The sequence below is a fragment of the Pelophylax lessonae genome (genome assembly GCF_965119305.1).
Source record: "Pelophylax lessonae genome assembly, chromosome: 9".
Taxonomy (NCBI): Eukaryota; Metazoa; Chordata; class Amphibia; order Anura; family Ranidae; genus Pelophylax; species Pelophylax lessonae.
Window position 1 is genome coordinate 260,354,745 of NC_138776.1, and position 14,075 is coordinate 260,368,819.

At 43.3% G+C, this 14,075-nt stretch overlaps 1 protein-coding gene across 1 annotated transcript in view; it reads left to right on the top strand.

Moving 5' to 3' along the window:
• Positions 1-789: 789 nt before the first annotated feature.
• Positions 790-14,075, top strand: part of LOC309564416 (uncharacterized protein) — a gene marked incomplete at both ends in the record, with an annotated part of 32,167 nt that continues 18,881 nt past the window's right edge. Inside the window, 9 exons of the mRNA XM_082269046.1 lie at positions 790-819; positions 995-1,069; positions 1,417-1,558; positions 3,701-3,946; positions 4,055-4,114; positions 4,223-4,370; positions 4,717-4,910; positions 5,104-5,163; positions 10,155-10,252. Coding sequence (XP_082125172.1) covers positions 790-819; positions 995-1,069; positions 1,417-1,558; positions 3,701-3,946; positions 4,055-4,114; positions 4,223-4,370; positions 4,717-4,910; positions 5,104-5,163; positions 10,155-10,252 — 1,053 coding nt within the window. The remainder of the gene's footprint in view (positions 820-994; positions 1,070-1,416; positions 1,559-3,700; positions 3,947-4,054; positions 4,115-4,222; positions 4,371-4,716; positions 4,911-5,103; positions 5,164-10,154; positions 10,253-14,075) is intronic.

Here is a 14,075-nt window from a genome sequence, read left to right on the forward strand (position 1 = left end):
ACGTCTTGGGTGAGGTGAGTTGTGAGGAAGTAAAGAGAAGACGTTTTTAGAACTGGCAGCAGAGGAGGTAATATAACTTATTTAGAAGGACACAAAGATCTTGACAAGGATTTCATGATGGAGGATCAGCTGCCCCTCACATCACCGGGTAAGAGGAGACTTTATTGTAAAGGAGAGAGCAGTACGGAGGCTCCACCTAGATCCCCCATCATCTGATAAACACATTGAAACAATGTATTCAGTCAGTGTGTGTGTTTCCTACAGATGGATCCAGTAATGGGAACCCACCAGAGAGATGTCCCCGTCCTCTGTATTCCTGGGATTCTACACAGGAAGATCACACCATCCCTCACCATCATCAGGTAGGTGGGACTGAGCAACTGGAACCCAAATACCTTGTAGAATTCTACGCTTCAAGATAACAGTCTTATATTTCTTGTCTCCTTTTATAAATCCATTCTCTCATATTTGGAGTTTAGGGTGAAGAACTGAAAGACATCAAAGTTGAGGTTAAAGTGGAAAAAGAAGAGATGTTTGGGAATCTGCAGTCTATGGTGGAGGGGTGTCCTCTGTATTCCCTGGATTCCACACAGGAAGATCACACCATCCCTCACCATCATCAGGTAGGTGGGACTGAGCAATTAGAACTCAAATAGAATTCTACACCTTGAGATAACATTCTCCTATGTCATTTCTTGTTACCGTTTACAAATACATTCTATCATATTTGGAGTTTAGTACGAAGAACTGAAAAACATCAAAGCTGAGGTTAAAGTAGAAAAAGAAGAGATGTGGGGAGATCAGCAGTCTATGGTAGAGGTTGGTTCTCTGTATTCCTGGGATTCCACACAGGAAGATCACACCATCCCTCACCTTTCTCAGGTAGATGGGACTGAGCAATTACAATTCAAATGTATTCTAAGCTATGAGATGATATTTTTCTATGAAATCTCTTGCTCTATTTAATTATTACTCTTTCATCTTTGGGGTTTAGGGTGAGAGATTTCCCCCTCCTCTGGGTTCCTGGGATTCCATACCAAAGGATCACACCATCCCTCACCATGATAAGGTAGGTAGGACTGGGCATCTAGTCCTAAATATGTATTCTAAGCCATGAGAAGTTATTCTATGTAGTCTCTTGTTTTACTTCGACATCTAAAGTGCAGTCTTTGTTAACCCCCCCATCCCACGTTTCTAGCTCCTTTAAGCACCCTACATTTTTCATCCCCCACTTTTTTTTTTTTAATATGCATTCCTTTTCTCTGTGGGTTTTAAGCCCGGTCACATGTCATCATGGGTCCTCTTCCTCCTTGTGTTCTTCCAAAGGAGGGTGCATATTGAATGACGTGTCATTTGTGTCTTTTATATCTGCCTTGAGTTGACTTTAATAGATGTTTTCCATTATTTTTGGTGTAGGGTGAAGAACAGATTGATATAAAAGCTGAAGTTAAAGAAGAAAAAGTAGAGACGTATGCGGGGCGTAATCAGCCGTCCACGGAGGAGGTTGGGATGATTATGAAAAGTGAACAGGAGGACATTTCTCTACCTATCCATACAAGTAAGTAACAGAAACTATGGAAGAAAACGGTCACAGTCTCATTTTGCTTCTGAGTATAAGGATTGTAGTTTTAAGAAAAAATGTTAGATAATTATTAGATCTTCACATCATCCTGTAGGCAGGTTCTAAAATGTTAACTATGTGTTTGCCTACTAAAAAAAAGTTATGAACAACGCCGCACAGCTCAGCCAAATCCAGCCCATTGGTATTTTGGAGAGAATGTGGAAATGCAATTGCAATTCTGTATATCACTCATATGTACCTCTATGGAACCTGGAGAGAACTGGAAATATAACTTTATTCACTGAAGAACTTTTTGGCTAAGAGTAACCATCTGTGTTACTTTGGAAGAGAAGGTGATTTACAGTGTATTGGGGAGAACTGGGGAACAGAATTTACAAGTCTTGATGTCATGGAGTGAAGCGTGATATGAAGCAGCAGCCAGTTCTGGGCAGAGAGAATGGTGGTGGTGGATGAGGTTTTCTAAGTAAGGTTAGCTTGGCACATGTCTGGGCTCCTAAATTGGGGCCCACTGGAAAAGAGCCCTCCTAGGGACCGTGCCTGGTACCATGATGTGCAAGGCCTTGCAAAGTAGGTGTGATGGTTCCCATCTTTGCCATGTGGTTGATTGTGATACAAGCCAAAGTGGCCATCTCCATCCTTTTGGACCTGTAAGTGTGTATGACCTCATTGATGGTGCACTGGAGTTGGCACATCTGGAGTACTGATCTGCTCATGTCATTTTTCACTACTTGTACTATACGCTTCACATGATTGCATGAGGTGGAGATACTGTACAGTAGGTAGGCAACCTTTGAGAGGTGGAGATCTACCTGGTACTGCAGGCTGACTTGCTCGACTAGTTTCAGGCCTAAATGTAGGGCAGTGTATAGAGGTCAGCAGTAGGTAGAGCAGTGTATAGGGGGTCAGTAATAAGTAGAGCAGAGTACAGAAGACTCCAGTTTGTAGGGCAGAATATAGGGGCAAGTGGACAGTGTCAGTCAGTAGGGCAGAGGATGGGGTCAGTTAGAGCAGAGGATGGGGTCAGTTAGAGCAGAGGAAGGGGTCAGTTAGCAGGGCTGTGGACGGTGTCAGTTAGAAGGGTTGTGGACGGTGTCAGTTAGCAGGGCTGTGGACGGTGTCAGTTAACAGGGCAGTGGACGGTGTCAGTTAGCAGGGCTGTGGACGGTGTCAGTTAGCAGGGCTGTGGACGGTGTCAGTTAGCAGGGCAGTGGACGGTGTCAGTTAGCAGGGCAGAGGATGAGGTCAGTCAGTAGCGCAGTGATGTGTGTACAGGGGCTCAAAGGAGAGAAGAAACGTTGCTCACATGAACAGATGGGAAGCGTTGGGTGCACAGTATGCTTCTTTCTCCTGGCACCCAAATCCCAACCAGCCGTCCTCTCTCATCCATCCCACACACAAGCGCCTGGGATAGACATGAGAGTCAGGATCAGTGCAGCATACCAGGTCAACTGTCACCCTCCTGCAAACAATGGGTGGATGGCGATCAACGGGTTGAGCAAACCCCCCCCCCCCCCCGCTGCACAAAATATGAAAGATTCATCTCCATTCCTCAATATAACGGCATGTTCCCAACAAATGAGGAGGAGATACTGTACACCATATGAAAGGTCCATCTCCATTCCTCAATATAACGTCATGTTCCCAACCAATGAGGAGGAGATACTGTACACCATATGAAAGGTCCATCTCCATTCTTCAATATAACGTCATGTTCCCAACAAATGAGGAGGAGATACTGTACATCATATGAAAAGTCCATATGGACTCGGTGTGAACACTTTTCTGATTGATTTTGAAGGGAGATCAGGAGCCCAACGGCATTTCCATATATTCCACTGACGGGGGGGAGGAGGAGCTAAAACTGCAGTTATTTGTGACCAACTGACATTTTTTTACATTTCTTTCCAACAGGTGGAGGCGAGGCCTGGAATACCTCAGAGAGACATCTTCTATTATTATTGTGCTATAATAATGTCATCACACAGGATCCTCCAGGAGGAAATCCAAATACACAAAATATCCATCACAGACCTTCCTGTCCGGAGACATCAATGGATCCCTCTGATCAGGGGGAATCTTCTCACCAATCACATACTATGATTGCAAATATCCATTTAGGATCTCACACTGCAGATAGATCAACAGATCCTTCTAATCCCAAGGAATCTTCCTTACCCCATGAAGGAGTTGACGAAGGGGAGGATTTATTCTCATGTTCAGAGTGCGGGAAAGGGTTTTTTTATATAAGAGACCTTGCTAAACATCAGAAAATCCACATAGGTGAGCGTCCCTATTCATGTTCAGAGTGTATGAAATCTTTCACCAACAAAGAACAACTTATTCGGCACCAGAGAGTTCACACGGGTGAGCGCCCTTATTCATGTTCAGAGTGCGGGAAATCTTTCGCTCTGAAATATAATCTTAAAAGACACCAGAAACTCCACATGGGTGAGCGTCCCTATTCATGTTCAGAGTGCGGGAAATCTTTCACTCAGAAAAAAGACCTTGTGCAACACCAGTACCGTCACACAGGTGAGCGCCCCTATTCATGTTCGGAGTGCGGGAAATCTTTCACTCAGAAAGGAAACCTTGTGCATCACCAGAAAGGTCACACGGGTGAGCATCCCTATTCATGTTCAGAGTGCGGGAAATTTTTCAGTCAGAAATATAATCTTATAAGACACCAGAAACTCCACATGGGTGAGCGTCCCTATTCATGTTCAGAGTGTGGGAAATCTTTCATTCATTCAAAAAAAAATCCTTGTGTAACACCAGAACCGTCACACAGGTGAGCGTCCCCATTCATGTTCAGAGTGCAGGAAATCTTTCACTCGGAAAAAAAATCCTTGTGCAACACCAGAAACGTCACATGGGTGAGCATCCCTATTTATGTTCAGAGTGTGGGAAATCTTTCCAAAAAAAAAGATCATATTGTTAGACACCAGAGAATTCACACAGGTGAGCGCACCCCTTTATGTTCAGAGTGCAGGAAATCTTTCACCAACAAAGGAGACCTTGTTAAACATCAAAGAATTCTTATTCATATTCAGATTGGGGGAAATCTTTCACACAAAAGGAGAACCTTGATGAGCACCAGAGATTTCATACCGTTGAGCTTCCTTATTCATGTTCAGAGTTAAACATCAAAGAATTCACATAGGTGAGCGTTTTTTTTCATGTTCAGAGTGCGGGAAATGTTTCCCTTTTAAAATTACTCGTCTTGCTCATCAGAAAGTTCACACAGGTGAACGTGCTTATTCATGTTCAGAGTTCGGGAAAGCTTTCACTCATAAAGGAAACCTTGTTAGACAGCAAATAATTCACACAGGTGAGCATTCTTTTTCATGTTCATAGTGCGGGAAATGTTTCCCTTTAAAAAGTACTCTTCTTACTCATCAGAAAGTTCACACAGGTCAACATCCTTTATTCATGTTCAGAGTGCGGGAAATCCTTCACTAAGAAAGGAAACCTTGTGCAACATTAAAGAGTTCACATCGGTGAGCGTCCTTTTTCATGTTCAGAGTGCGGGAAATCTTTCACTAGGAAAGTCATCCTTGTGCAGCACCAGATAATTCATATGGGTGAGATTACTTAAAGGGATATTAAACTCCTTTTGTTTTTTGTAATTAAAATAACAAACATGTTATACTTGCCTGCTCTGTGTAATGGTTTTGCACAGAGCAGCCCAGATCCTCCTCCTCTCAGACCCCCCCCCCCCCCCCGGGCACTCCTGGCCCTCAGCTTTTTATGGGGCACCCAAGCGGGCTCGTTCCCCAGCTGCGGCTCTGCGAGTCAATTCAGACGTTGAGCCTTGACCCGCCCCCTCTCTCTTCTCATTAGCTTACTGGCTGTGATTGACAGCAGCCGATGGCTTCTGCTGCTGCTTCAGCCAATGAGGAGTAAGAGTCCCTGGAGAGCCGAGGCACTCGTGCACATCACTGGATGGAGATGGTGGAAGAAGAACTGCCAGAGAATGTAGTGTGGATAGTGGGGGTGACCTTTCATGGAATGGGTGGACAGTGGAGGGACAGCTGCTAAAGAATGTAGTGTGGATGGTGGGAGGAGAGCTGTCAGAGAATGTAGTGTGGATGGTGGAGGAGAGCTGTCGGAGAATGTAGTGTGAATGGTGAGGGAGAACTGTCGGAGAATGTAGTGTGGATGGTGGGGGAGAGCTGTCAGAGAATGTAGTGTGGATGGTGGGGGGAGAGCTGTCAGGGAATGTAGTGTGGATGGTGGAGGAGAGCTGTCGGAGAATGTAGTGTGGATGGTGGAGGAGTGCTGTCAGAGAATGTAGTGTGGATGGTGGAGAAGAGCTGTCGTAGAATGTAGTGTGGATGGTAGAGGAGAGCTGTCTGAAAATGTAGTGTGGATGGTGGAGGAGAGATGTCGGAGAATGTAGTGTGGATGGTGGAGGAGAGATGTCGGAGAATGTAGTGTGGATGGTGGAGGAGAGATGTTGGAGAATGTAATGTGGATGGTGGGAGAAGAGCTGTCGGAGAATGCAGTGTGGATGGTGGAGGAGAGCTGTCTGAAAATGTAGTGTGGCTGGTGGAGGAGAGATGTTGGAGAATGTAGTGTGGATGATGGAGGAGAGCTGTCGGAGAATGTAGTGTGGATGGTGGAGGAGAGCTGTCAGAGAATGTAGTGTGGATGGTGGAGGAGAGCTGTCAGAGAATGTAGTGTGGATGGTGGGAGGAGAGATGTCGGAGAATGTAGTGTGGATGGTGGGAGGAGAGATGTCGGAGAATGTAGTGTGGATGGTAGAGTAGAGCTGTCTAAAAATGTAGTGTGGATGGTGGAGGAGATGATACATTTTCTCTTTTTGTAATAGTCCACCCAGGACTGTCTATGGTCTTTTCTCTGGTTTATATTTATGTATACCATCATTCTATATTTCTATTTGTTACTATATATTGAAGACCTAATACTGTAGTATTGAAAGATTTAAATATGTTTTATTATAATTTTGCTTGGAAAAACTAATAAAATCAGACTGAAACAAAAAAATGGGAACCTATATTATGCACAGTAACTAGACCAGAATGATTTACAGTGATGTCAAATATGTAAATTTACTATGAAGGGGGATGAACAATATTAATGAAATGATTGTAACATATATTGGAAACTGTTTTAAAACATTGTTAAAAATGCATATATATACACACAGTATCTCACAAAAGTGAGTACACCCCTCACATTTTTTGTAAATATTTGAGTATATCTTTTCATGTGACAACACTGAAGAAATGACGCTTTGCTACAATGTAAAGTAGTGAGTGTACAGCTTGTATAACAGTGTAAATTTGCTGTCCCCTCAAAATAACTCAACACACAGCCATTAATGTCTAAACCGCTGGCAACAAAAGTGAGTACACCCCTAAGTGGAAATGTCCAAATTGGGCCCAATTAGCCATTTTCCCTCCCCGGTGTCATGTGCCTCATTAGTGTTACAAGGTCTCAGGTGTGAATGGGGAGCAGGTGTGTTGAATTTGGTGTTATCGCTCTCACTCTCTCATGCTGGTCACTGGAAGTTCAACATGGCACCTCATGGCAAATAATTCTCTGAGAATCTGAAAAAAAGAATTGGCAATCTTCTTATAGCCTAGGCCATCTTTAAGTAGAGAAACAAGACCCTGAAAGTGAGCTGCAGCACAGTGGTGAAGACCACCATTCCGTCATGAAGAAACTCCATCCACCGGGCGAAAACCCTTAGATGTACACCAAGAATTCTAGCATTTCCAAGTTTGAAGTAGATAGCTCTTGTCACCTTCTTTCTGCTGTTCAACAAAGTAGAAATGAGCTTCTTAGATAATCTCTTTTTCCTCAGCATTTCTTCTTCCTTTTTGGCAAAGCTGCTTTTACCGAGAGAGAGCAAGTAGATTGCAGCTAAAAATAAAAAATGGTAAAATTGTATCCATCACTTACTGTAATTTTCCTTTCCTGATGCCAAACCATGACAGCATTCTAGTGATAGAGCTCCGCCTCTTGACCACTCCCTCAGGACCAGTTAATAGCATAAAAAAGGCAAAGTTAGCCGTCCCCCCATTCTTTGCAGCAAATCACATACCGAAACGTATGGGCCCGTATGCTGCCATGGGTTGGCGTCAGGAAAGGAAAATTACGTTTAGTTCATACAATGTTACGACTTTTTGACGCCAACATGGCAGCCTCATCAACCGGGCAAAATCCCTTAGATGTACACCAAGAGTAAAGCTTCGTACACACGATCAGATTATCGTACGAATTCTTGTCCGTTTATTGTTGCATGCTAGTCTCATATCAAAAGTAAACAGGTTACCGTCATTCGAAAGTTCTCCTATGACAGAATTCAACTTCAGAAGTGATGTAATGTGTTGAATTGCTTTGTATCCATTCCTTCGTTCCCGAGCATGCGTATTCTTGTTCTAACAATTTACTGATTAAACGAAGATTGGACGTATGATAAAATTTGTATAGCCTGCACATTCCGTTTTTGTTATATGTAAATTTGTTATGGACTGTCGAAAGCACTATACTAATGATCCGAATATAGGCAGATTGTTTGTTGGACTAAATTTTACCTCTGATTTTCCTATTGTGTGTATGGGCCCTTACAGCATTTACAAGTTTGAAGTAGATGGCTCTTGCCACCTTCTTTCTGCTGTTCAGCAAAGTAGAAACCAGCTTATTGGATAATCCCTTTTTCCTCAGGATTTCTTCCTCCTTTTTGGCAAAGCTGCTTTTTCTAAGAGAGAGCAAGTAGATTGCAGCTAAAAATAAGAAAGTGTTTTCTAGTTTTTCCAAGATTGAGTCAAACCAGAACATTTGCACCATAGTGCAGTCTACAGCACATGTGTTGACTACCTGCCTCACTGATGTTGTGCTTCTCCCTCACTTTCCTCCTTTCCACTATCTGGCAACCAAGTGCAGTAGCAGACCTCATCATAATGCCCAGGGGCTGCTGTTAGAAATTATGGGGCCCCATAGAGCCTACCTGACAGGGCCCCCTTCCTCAGGCCAAAAGTGACTAAGGACATAGATTTATCAGTCCCTTTCTCTGTAGCCTCAACCGCACAGACGTAATTTGTCAGTATTGTCGGATAATGGTGGGGGGGCCAGATATCTCCCAACTGCTACTGTTGGACTTCTGTACAAATCTAAACATGGACTGGTTTCGACCAGATACATCCTAAATATACAGCCATTTATCCAACTGTCCACCCAGAGCCTCTAGTTCATAGTCCAGATACATCCTAAATATAGTGACATTATTCAAACTGTCAATTCAGGAACTTCTGGTTCATATACCAGATTTATTCTAAATATAGAGCCATTTATCCAACTGTCCTTCCAGAGCCTCTGGTTTATAGACCAGATACATCCTAAATATAGAGCCAATTATCCAAATGTCCATCCAAAGCCTCTGGTTTACAGACCAGATACATCCTAAATATAGAGACATTTATCCAACTGTTAATCCCGGACCTCTGGTTTATAGTTCAGACACATCCTAAATATAGAGCTATTTATCCAACTGTCCATCCAGAGCCTCTGGTTTATTGACCGGATACATCCTAAATATAGAGCCACTTATCCAACTGTCCATCCAGAGCCTCTGGTTTATAGACCAGATATATCCTAAATATAGAGCCATTTATCCAACTGTCCATCCAGAGCCTCTGGTTTATAGACCAGTAATATCCTAAATATAGAACCATTTATCCAACTGCCCATCCAGAGCCTCTGGTTTATAGACCAGATACATCCTAAATATAGAATCATTTATCCAACTGTCCATCCAGAGCCTCTGGTTTATAGACCGGATACATCCTAAATATAGAACCATTTATCCAACTGTCCATCCAGAGCCTCTGGTTTATAGACCGGATGAATCCTAAATATAGAACCATTTATCCAACTTCCCATCCAGAGCCTCTGGTTTACAGTCCAGATACATCCAAAATATAGAAAAATGTGTTAACCTGTCCATTCGGAGCCTCTGGTTTATAGACCAGCTACATCAAAAATATGGAACCATTTATCCAACTTTCCATCCAGAGCTTCTGATTTTTAAACCAGATACATTGTGAATATTGAGCCATTTATCCAACTGCCCATCTGGAGTTGCTGGATTGAAGAACACATAATAAATATAGAGATGGAGATCTTTTCCTATTATATCCAGTAGAACACGGAGACAGGAAGAGTGTGATTGTAAAAACACAGGAAGTGAAACCACATCTGGAGAGGAAGTGATGTCAGGTGCAGACCGGAAGTGATGTAGCTAAGGAACAGGAAGTGATGTAGTGGGTCTAAAAAAGGACGTCTTGGGTGAGGTGAGTTGTGAGGAAGTAAAGAGAAGACGTTTTTTAGAACTGGCAGCAGAGGAGGAAATATTATAACTTATTTAGAAGGACACAAAGATCTTGACAAGGATTTCATGATGGAGAATCAGCCGCCCCTCACATCACCGGGTAAGAGGAGACTTTATTGTAAAGGAGAGAGCAGTACGGAGGATCCACCTAGATCCCCCATCATCTGATAAACACATAGAAACAATGTATTCAGTCAGTGTGTGTGTTTCCTACAGATGGATCCAGTAATGGGAACCCACCAGAGAGATGTCCCTGTCCTCTGTATTCCCGGGATTCCACACAGGAAGATCACACCATCCCCCACCATCATCAGGTAGGTGGGACTGAGCAACTAGAACCCAAATACCTTGTAGAATTCTACGCTTCAAGATAACAGTCTTATATTTCATCTCTTGTTTCCTTTTATAAATCCATTCTCTCATATTTGGAGTTTAGGGTGAAGAACTGAAAGACATCAAAGTTGAGGTTAAAGTGGAAAAAGAAGAGATGTTTGGGAATCTGCAGTCTATGGTGGAGGGGTGTCCTCTGTATTCCCAGGATTCCACATTGGAAGATCCCACCATCCCTCGCCATCATCAGGTAGGTGGGACTGAGCAATTAGAACTCACATAGAATTCTACACCTTAAGATAACATTCTTCTATGTCATTTCTTGTTACCGTTTACAAATACATTCTATCATATTTGGAGTTTAGTGTGAAGAACTGAAAGACATCAAAGCTGAGGCTAAAGTAGAAAAAGAAGAGATGTGGGGAGATCAGCAGTCTATGGAGGAGGGAGGTCCTCTGTATTCCCGGGATCCCACACAGGAAGATCACAACATCCCTCACCTTCATCAGGTAGATGGGACTGAGCAATTACAACTCAAATGTATTCTAAGCTATGAGATGATATTTTTCTATGAAATCTCTTGCTCTATTTAATTATTACTCTTTCATCTTTGGGGTTTAGGGTGAGAGATTTCCCCCTCCTCTGTGTTCCTGGGATTCCATACCAAAGGATCACACCATCCCTCACCATGATAAGGTAGGTAGGACTGGGCATCTATACCTAAATATGTATTCTAAGCCATGAGAAGTTATTCTATGTAGTCTCTTGTTTTATTTCGACATCTGAAGTGCAGTCTTTGTTAAGCCCCTCCCCCCCCCCCCATCCCACGTTTCTAGCTCCTTTAAGCACCCTACATTTTTCATCCCCCATTTTTATTTTTTTTTAATATGCATTCCTTTTCTCTGTGGGTTTTAAGCCCGGTCACATGTCATCACGGGTCCTCTTCCTCCTTGTGTTCTTCCAAAGGAGGGTGCATATTGAATGACGTGTCATTTGTGTCTTTTATGTCTGCCTTGAGTTGACTTTAGTAGATGTTTTCCATTATTTTTGGTGTAGGGTGAAGAACAGATTGATATAAAAGCGGATATAAAAGCTGAGGTTAAAGAAGAAAAAGTAGAGATGTATGCGGGGCGTAATCAGCCGTCCACGGAGGAGGTTGGGATGATTATGAAAAGTGAACAGGAGGACATTTCTCTACCTATCCATACAAGTAAGTAACAGAAACTATGGAAGAAACCGGTCACAGTCTCATCTTCTGAGTATAAGGATTGTAGTTTTAAGAAAAAATGTTAGATAATTATTAGATCTTCACATTATCCTGTAGGCAGGTTCTAAAAGGTTAACTATGTGTTTGTCTACTAAAAAAAAGTTATGAACAACGCCGCACAGCTCAGCCAAATCCAGTACATTGGTATTAGAGACAGAGAGAGAGTGGAAATGCAATTGCATTTCTGTATATCATTCATATGGAACCTGGAGAGAACTGTAAATATAATTTTATTCACTGAAGAACTTATTGGCTAAGAGTAACCATCTGTGTTACTTTGGAAGAGAAGGTGATTTACAGTGTATTGGGGAGAACTGGGGAACAGAATTCACAATTTTGTTAAGTCTTGATGTCATGGAGTGAAGCGTGATAAGAAGCAGCCAGTTCTGGGCAGAGAGAATGGCGGTGGTGTATGACAGAGGTTTTCTAAGTAAGGTTACCTTGGCACGTGGCTGGGCCCCTACATTGGGGCCCACTGCAAAATAGAACCCTCCTAGGGACCGTGCCTGGTACCATGATGTGCAAGGCCTTGCAAAGTTGTGTGATGGTTCCCATGTTTGCCATGTGGTGGGTTGTGATACATGCCAAACTGGCCATCTCCATCCTTTTGGGTACTTTCAGGACCTGTAAACGTGTATGACCTCATTGGTGGTGTACTGGAGTTGGCACATCTGGAGTATTGATCTGCTCATGTAATTTTTCACTAAACACATGCTTCTTGTACTGTACGCTTCACATGATTGCATGAGGTGGAGATACTGTACAGTAGGTAGGCAACCTTTGAGAGGTGGAGATCTACCTGGTACTGCAGGCTGACTTGCTCGACTATTTTCAGGCCTAAATTTAGGGCAGTGTATAGAGGTCAGCAGTAGGTAGAGCAGTGTATAGGGGGTCAGTAATAAGTAGAGCAGAGTACAGAAGACTGCAGTTTGTAGGGCAGAATATAGCGGCAAGTGGACAGTGTCAGTCAGTAGGGCAGAGGAAGGAGTCAGTTAGCAGGGCTGTGGTCAGTGTCAGTTAGAAGGGCTGTGGACGGTGTCAGTTAACAGGGCTGTGGATGGTGTCAGTTAACAGGGCAGTGGACGGTGTCAGTTAGCAGGGCTGTTGACGGTGTCAGTTAGCAGGGCTGTTGACGGTGTCAGTTAGCAGGGCAGTGGACGGTGTCAGTTAGCAGGGCTGTGGACGGTGTCAGTTAGCAGGGCAGAGGATGAGGTCAGTCAGTAGCACAGTGATGTGTGTACAGGGGCTCACAGGATAGAGGAAACTTTGCCCACATGAACAGATGGGAAGCGCTGGGTGCACAGTATGCTTCTTTCTCCTGGCACCCAAATCCCAGCCAGCCGTCCTCTCTCATCCATCCCACACACAAGTGCCTGGGATAGACATGAGAGTCAGGATCAGTGCAGCATACCAGGTCAACTGTCACCCTCCTGCAAACAATGGGTGGATGGCGATCAACGGGTTGAGCAACCCCCCCCCCCCCCCGGCTGCACAAAATATGAAAGATTCATCTCCATTCCTCAATATAACGGCATGTTCCCAACAAATGAGGAGGAGATACTGTACACCATATGAAAGGTCCATCTCCATTCCTCAATATAATGTCATGTTCCCAACACATGAGGAGGAGATACTGTACACCAGTTGAAAGGTCCATCTCCATTACGCAATATAACGTCATGTTCCCAACAAATGAGGAGGAGATACTGTACACCATATGAAAGGTCCATCTCCATTCCTCAATATAACATCATGTTCCCAACAAATGAGGAGGAGATACTGTACACCATATGAAAGGTCCATCTCCATTCCTCAATATAATGTCATGTTCCCAACACATGAGGAGGAGATACTGTACACCAGTTGAAAGGTCCATCTCCATTACGCAATATAACGTCATGTTCCCAATAAATGAGGAGGAGATACTGTACACCAGATGAAAGGTCCATATGGACTCGGTGTGAACACTTTTCTGATTGATTTTGAAGGGAGAACAGGAGCCCAACTGTGAGATCGGCATTTCCACTTATTCCACTGACGGGGAGGAGGAGCTAAAACTGCAGTTATTTGTGACCAACTGACATTTTTTTACATTTCTTTCCAACAGGCGGAGGCGAGGCCTGGAATACCTCAGAGAGACGTCTTCTATTATTATTGTGCTATAATAATGTCATCACACAGGATCCTCCAGGAGGAAATCCAAATACACAAAATATCCATCACAGACCTTCCTGTCCGGAGACATCAATGGATCCCTCTGATCAGGGGGAATCTTCTCACCAATCACATACTATGATTGCAAATATCCATTTAGGATCTCACACTGCAGATAGATCAACAGATCCTTCTTATCCCAAGGAATCTTCCTTACCCCATGAAGGAGTTGACGAAGGGGAGGATTTATTCTCATGTTCAGAGTGCGGGAAAGGGTTTTTTTATATAAGAGACCTTGCTAAACATCAGAAAATCCACATAGGTGAGCGTCCCTATTCATGTTCAGAGTGTATGCAATCTTTCACCAACAAAGAAAAACTTATTCG